The sequence below is a fragment of the Diabrotica undecimpunctata genome, chromosome 3, assembly GCF_040954645.1.
Source record: "Diabrotica undecimpunctata isolate CICGRU chromosome 3, icDiaUnde3, whole genome shotgun sequence".
NCBI classification, from domain to species: Eukaryota; Metazoa; Arthropoda; class Insecta; order Coleoptera; family Chrysomelidae; genus Diabrotica; species Diabrotica undecimpunctata.
Window position 1 is genome coordinate 81376198 of NC_092805.1, and position 7693 is coordinate 81383890.

The 7693-nt window shown below is 33.6% G+C and overlaps 1 protein-coding gene across 2 annotated transcripts in view; it reads right to left on the bottom strand.

The window, feature by feature from the left end:
• The window catches only part of LOC140435666 (SET domain-containing protein SmydA-8-like), a 47772-nt gene extending 41797 nt beyond the window's left edge, over positions 1–5975 (bottom strand). The window contains exons 1-3 of one of the 2 annotated variants that reach the window (XM_072524386.1): positions 5275–5957; positions 1914–2302; positions 1594–1804 (exon numbers count right to left, since the gene is read on the bottom strand). In XM_072524386.1, the coding sequence (XP_072380487.1) occupies positions 1594–1804; positions 1914–2302; positions 5275–5510 (836 nt within the window). In that variant the 5' untranslated portion in view covers positions 5511–5957. Of the gene's footprint in view, positions 1–1593; positions 1805–1913; positions 2303–5274 lie in introns of both variants that reach the window. The other variant, XM_072524387.1, reaches the window with a different exon arrangement.
• Between the last annotated feature and the right edge of the window lie 1718 nt (positions 5976–7693).

A 7693-nucleotide genomic window follows, 5' to 3' on the forward strand; every position in this document is an offset into this window, starting at 1 on the left:
GGTATAGAATGCAGTACGTAAAGTAAAGATATACGTAAATGATATTATTTTTGAATTGCGCAAAATTGATGAATTTATAAAAGAAGGAAACAAATTATTGAAAAATATAGAAATATACATATGCGAAGTACCAGAAACAATAGACAAACGACGATGGACGACAAAGAAAAAAAACGTAGGATAATGAAGGAATATCGTAACCACCCGTTGTTTGGGGGTCATGTAGGAAATAATAGGCTAATAAACAAACTGAAGGCAAGATTAAAATGGAAAAACATGGAAAAAGACGTAAGGAAATACAGCTAAATGCTAAGTTAAAAATGACGCCACAACAGTTCGAAATAGGAGACCTAGTCCTGGTCAAAGAGAACAGAATTGTAAGTTTGATAGTCTTTATGCAGGTGTTTTCATAATAACAGAGGTAAATAACGTTAACTGTAAAATTAAGATAGATAACGCTAAGATCAAGGAGGTGCATAAAAATAGGCTTTACGCTTACATTCCAGAAACACAGTGAATTAGTGATATGTGAAAACGGGACAATTATATTGATATTGAACATTTTTTGGTGCTAGATATAAGAAAATATGTACCAAAAATGTTTATATAATTTTATAAATATGTAAATAGTGAATGTAAATAAAGTATGTATGTACAGTAATCAGTTGATGATGACACGAAAAATGTTTTTCTTTCGGAAGAGAAGAGTAAAAACAGTTTATGTAATTGATTGAAAACGAACAGCACTCAGAAAATTTTTCTTCTGAGGGATAGGGATGTAACGGAATTTAATAAAGCATCCAGAAATCAGATCTAAGTAAAACAATTTAGTTTAAAAATTTAAAACTCTTTAAATAATATTCATCATTGCTTATTGCTCAATGCGATTGTTTGTTCATGACATTGAAAATATCGGTGTAACTAGAACACGCTTACCGAGACGCTGACCTAGTGAAATTTACAATGTAATCAAAAGCTTATTCAATATTATGTAAAATTATATTAGTAAAACATAAATGCATAAACAAACGCATGTAAGTTAAATACCTGGAAAATAACGGGAGTATATCATTAAGAATTAAGAGTTAACAGTCGAAGCTAGTGTTGTCATCCATCAACTGGGTACTCTCTCTATTATTGTACTTAGAGAACCAATAAAGTAATTATAAGAGCAGATAAAACCCCTTTGAATACTGTAAAAGAAAGACCAATATCACATTTGGTCCACATGGTCAAAGGTTTACCATGCACAAAAGCACAGAAGCTAATACTACAACGTAAAATAAAGGGTGAGATTCATGATTACATATTATACGAGACTAGTATGGACTTTCCAACGTAGCCAACATCTTTCTCCAGGTTGAAAAGAACATCATTATATTGTTAATGTATCGACCAACCATAGAAAGGGTTGACTCGAATGTACTGGTAGTACGTGAGCCTAAAAGAGAAAGTGGAAATCTGTTAGACAATATGTTAAAAAAAAGAGGCTTGAAAGAAAAAAAAAGAAGGAAAATATAAGTATAAATTAAATGTCTCCAGCAGTAAATGTAAAAAACTAGAGCTGGTTAGTTAGGTATTCCATTGACTTACCTTTCACATTTACAAATAAAATGTTTGGTATTTTTTAAATGAAAATTCCTACTAACGGTGCCCCATAAAAGTCTTGTGTACGAATGAAATATTTCAGCATTCTTTTCTATAAATACTGCAGCTCGAACTATCATTCTGTGTTGTTCATCGAATACATGGAAAGCATTTGGATAACACCTATGATTGGCCAAACTACCTAGAGGAAATAGACCTAAAACCAAATATTTTATGTTAAAATTAATACCGGACTTTTTGTATAATAAACTTATTGTGTAATGACCCACTTTTCACTTATTTTTGAGATATACTAAATATTTTACCTCTAACAGTATTCATATTATCGAGCGGATCCGTTAGGACTTCAAATGCATTTGCATCCAACACAGTGCAGACATGATACAAGAACTTGGTTTCGTCTTCTGGTATAGTTAAACCCAATTTTCCTGTTAGAATCTCTATTTCTTTACCATGTTGACTTCCTTTATGGGATTTTAAGCTAACCACTAATTCTACATCCTCCCTGGTTAAAGTTAGGGATCTTAAAGGAGTCATACATTTGGTTAGCACCTTGTTGTCTTCATCCGAAAATATTCTATCTTTTTTAAAGGTTCTAATTAGAAGACATTCTTTTTGATGGTGTTCTGACAATTTGCATAAGTTGCAGACAATGAGGCCGCAATTTTTATCGCAAGTGGTCAAATTCCTTTTACTGAAAAAAAAAAAATAGCATTTCATACACGCTTAAAACATTATTTGAAAAACTGTGATCAGTTACATTAACAATATAACTTGCAATATGTATAGTGAAATTTTGCAATGGATTATATATTTTATGTTTTATTCTGTGATATTGACGATTCATGTAATTTTAGTAAATTTTAATTGTTATTGTTATTATTACTTTTTTTTAACTTATATAAGCTTTGTCCATACAATTGTACAATTTTCAGTGACAATAAAGCATATTTCTATTCCATTCTAACATTTTTTTTTATTTTCAATTTCTTGTGCCTTGTTTTGTAGAGTCGAATTTTTGTGTTTCTTTTTGTAGAATGTATGTTGAATAAATACTTACTATTATGACAGTTGCCTTGACGAAAAAGAAAAAGTATTAAAAATATCTAAAATATCGAGATACCATCGAAAAATCCCGAAATGTCTAGTAATGTCTGGAACGTCAGTAAATGTATATAAACACAGAAAGTTGACAGTTTAAAAAATAACAATAGTATTTTGAATAGTTGTCATGGTGTAAAAGTTGTAAACAAGTATTGTAATATTGTTGGTGTTTGAATAAAGTAATTTCAAAGAGTTTAACAATACCTTGTTGATAAGTAAAATCGACTTACTTATGTTAGTAAAGTTGGCAAAGTCCTTTATAAAGATTGCCTTATTATATTCGAACGACTGCAGACGATAGTTACTATTAAAAAAAGTAGATGGCCACAAAAATACCGTTGTATATAAAAACATTAAAAAGGAGAAAAACCACAGGATTAAACATAGTGTCATATAAATACAAATATAGCAAACAGAAAGTTCAAACACTCAATCTGGTTTTACAGTTGAGCCAACTTGAGCGGCACCAACGGCACTGCACCATCTCATACACAGGATAGAGATGATGATTTCTTACCATACGGTACCCAGATATATCTCTAAAGTATCTTTTCAATTGGATATTTGCCCACAAAAGGGATAGGGCAGAGAGAACACTCAACCCTGATTGCAGAGATGTAACTTTAGAATAATGCAGAAATATTCAATTTAGTGGTGGAAAGTAGTGGTGGAAATTTAAACATTTCTTTTCCACTAGGAAAATATACCTCTGTATTTCAGGCAGAGCTTTTGTAATCTTACAGTGTACAATAGAAATTACGATGAGGGTTTTCGAACTGACCATTATATTACCTTTCTTTAACTACTGTATATTCCTACAACTGACCCTTCTGCCGTTTTAGACCAGTTCGTTTACCAGGTATTGTGGTACACGGAGGACGGACGGAGGAAATACCAGGTTGTGTGTTTCCCCTGTCCCATCCGTCGTGAACATGTCCATCTGGAAAGGAACTTTAAGATTTATTTGGGTACCATATCGCCAAAAATTATCATTCATGTAGTATCCCTAGTTTCATTTATGATATTGTTATGTGTCTGTAATTACGGTCCTGTAATGTTTCGAAAATTCTACTTGGCGTTCTATTAATGGTTTATTCGCGATATCTTCCTGAAATTTCAGTTTAAAGTGCTGAAAAATCTAGAAATTACGATGTTATTTTTTAAGGCGGTGATTCAACGTTTAAAGTTTAGTTTTTCATGCGACCAGCGAAGTGTTTATCTTAAGTAAAGTGATATAGGTTAATTATTAATGAGACATAATTTGTTATTTAGTGAGTTATTAGGTGTTATTTGAGTGTTTAAATAAAATTAGTTTAGCTACGTGTATTTCACTTAATCCTTGAAACTAAAGAAAAACGCAACAATGTTATTGAGTCCTGATCTAACCATTACCTTACTCAAATTTTACGCAGTCTAAAATATCCCACTCTCGCCTTGCGCCTATGCAAAGGAAATAAGTCAAGTAGGACCTCCATAGTTGCTGTTGGTGTGCTCCTATGAGCCCTTGTTTTTTCAAGGCTAGCAAGTCTTTTCACCTTGCTTAATTTAATGATGACCTTTTTTTGCTTTACCGTTGGCCACCATACCACTAACGCCCGTATTATTGTTGCTTTTATCACCATGTTATAAATCCAATACATGTCTGGTTTTAAACTCCACATTTATCCATGTCTGGCTAACATTAAGTTAGTTACCGCTCTTTTGGTTTTTTGTTCTATCTCCTGTTTGCAACTAAGCCTCTAGCATTGTTCTAGTCTATGATCCCAAGGTAGGCTAAACACTACATAGGAGACAGACGATTCATTTTTCATTATAAAATCAAAAATTGTCGTCAATTATTATCAATTAAAAAATAATCTTATCTGCAATGAATCTCCAAACATTTACAAGAATAACCACACACAAAACGACTTTTATACATCAAAGAGGGTGGATTTTAGTGACCGGTATTGCATGTTGATACATTGTATTTAGAGTATGTAGACCATGGTTTAAATTTTTGAATACCAATACTTCGTCTCCAACTGCGGCAGAAATTATCAAAGGCTCTGCGGGAGATGACGTATCTACACGATTTGTAGACGCTGTATCCTGAGAAGTTTTATATTTCGTAGTATTGAGAACAACATTCTGTTTAAATGAAGTAAAAAGCCTAATTGAACATTACTGCAGTATGATAATTTATTAAGAACCTGAGTTTGTTCGAATAATATTAATTGGTTATCTTGTGTGTCAGATGTGATTCTCTTGATATAACACTTCTGTCAGAATACCTTTTCTCCGTGTTTCTTCATTTCAGGTTCACACATTTAGGTAACACGATCCGTTAAGGTTTTTATGACTTCTCTCTTTTGTTTAGGGTGGTTTTTCGAGTCTTATTTAAATAATGGTTCCTGTGCATTCTTTTTCGGTATGCTCTGTGCCCGTTTTGATTAGTTTTCTACCAAACACCAGGAAGAAAAAATTATATAGACATTTGCCTCTAAACCCCAAATATAATGTTCCCTTACGTAGTTTTATATAGTTGGAGCAAATATAACGCTAAAATGAAAGAAAACTCACCTGTAACATATTGTACATTGCACTGGATAATCTTTTAAACATCTTGGTCCTAATATTATTGGATAATCTATAAAAATAACTTCACCAGCTTGTATATCTCTTTTGGAAAATATTCCAAAGCCCCCTAATGTAGATTTCTTTATTATCCAAGCTGGTTCTACTGTAGAACAGGACTTTTTCTTTAGATAATCAGAAAGGACGTGGTTAAGTTTCTCCTCATTTTTAATACGATCCATTTACTTTAAATTAGTTTGATATAGTCTCAAAAATTTGTATAAAATATAATCGAGAATATTTTCTTTTTTACTTCTGTAGCTTTTCGAACACTCTTTTATTCCATAGTATTAAATTTTTAAACGTTTTAAAAGTTTTAAAAACTGTCTACGTACTTTTAATTGTTTTCGCAAACAAACTTCATTAGCACTTTTCACTTGGTTTAAACGGCCACAAAGTTATGTGTTAATTATTCGGGCTTCCTAATCACTCCCTCAAATGTTACATCTATTTTTAAGCCGCTGTTTGTTTCGATTAGCACAGTGTAATTAACCGGAAAGGTGCCAATGGACGCCCGTCGGAATGTCGACTTGAGATTATTCTCTTGCACTACTGAAACCTAAATGCTACATAAACTTTCTATTAAGAAATAAAAAAAGTTGAATAGTTACTTATCTATTAATAAGCGGTAAATAATTAAACTGTACTTGTAACTTAAATGCTTATCGCCTTTCTCTGTGACTTTTGATTTTGTTATATCCAAGTGAATGAGGCTGACAATAATAATTATATCTGGAAGGCCTCTAGAAATCCTCTTTAAAATCGCAATATTTGTCTGGCTATCGCTATATTCAGGCAAAGTTTTTTTTAAGAAACACAGTGTTTCGTAGAATCTATATGTTATAAATCCAATATAAATATATAAATTATAACGCCATCTTTGCTTTTAATTCCTTGGGTATTCTAGAGTAGAGGATTGTGTGATTTTCTAACGGTCATTTCAACGGTATCTAGTCTTACCATAAAATTCTCAGAATACGATGTAGGTACTAATATGAAAAAATCTCAACACTTTTTTTTTAATGCTTCTAAATAAAACATTTGAACCTGTACCTTGGATTTGAGTTCCTACAGATGAATTTTCATCTTGGATATTCTTTTGTCATGAGCATTAGCTAAATAATAAGACCAATATAATGACGAGTTTCGCTTTTTTATGATTTAAATATTTGTCTGCTTATTCGGCGCATAACTTACAAATTTGTGGTTTAGCGTACAAGTTATTCGAAACATTCGTCGATATTTTCACATTTCAAATGCTTTCAATTTATTGTTACATAAATCCAGCAAATCGAAATAGAATACCGCGTACGAAAGAGAGAATTCTACAGAAAGACTCACACAGAAAAAAAGGAGACACTGGAGAGAATTATGTAACGAGCTGGATAAGGACACCTTTGCGTAATATCTAAGCTGAGTAGACTGTACCCTTTACCATAAACGAATTAGTCGAAGCATTGGATGCACTCAAGACGCATAGGTCCTCTAAACTAGATCAGATAACGTCCAAACGTGGCCTGCGTGCCTTTTGGAGCACATAAATGCATTTTTTTAAGCACAGATTTCCTGAGCCTTGGAGAACATCAAGGTTGGTGCAGTTCCCCACAGCTGCAGGAAATATTGAGCCATATTCCTCCTCCCATGCATCGGGAAGTTGTACGAGAGGATGCTGTAAGGACAGATCGACGTCATGATTGAGGTATAGGAGGCCTATCCCCGAGACTGTTCTGATTCTACAAGGGGAAGAGCAGGATTTACGCAAAATTTTGAGTATACTCGAGTCATTGTACAACATTGGAGACAAACAGCACTGGGTAGCTCTGTTACTTCTCGATGTTAGAAATACATTCAACACGCTGCAGTGAAAAGAGGTGATGCAGGCATTAGAGGAGGAGTGCCCTGACTATCAGATGCATATAGTGGTGGAATATATATCCGAAAGAAGGATCATGGTTGAAAAGGACACGCTCGTTGACGTAACGGCTCGTTTGAACTGCGAATACGGAGAGGTTATAACCCCCGTCGCCCTTGCGGATGATCCCTTATAAGTGGCTCATACGAGTGGACAGAACGAATCTAGTGCAGTAGCGTGCACTTACAGAACTGTATCTGCGATGGCCTTGTACTCTATTACGGATTGTGTTCCTCTGTATGTATTATCAGTAGAAAGGACATATCAAAGAAGAGAGCATTAAACTCCAACCCTAAGGAAATAAGTACGTGAAAGATCAATGGAAAAATGGGAGGAAGAGTGGAACAACACAGAAGCCTAATGGACTTGTAACTGACGCAGGTGGTAACAGAACGCGGGTGTTTTAGGGCCTATCTTCATAGATTCAGACAAATGCCTACAGTGTGAATACTC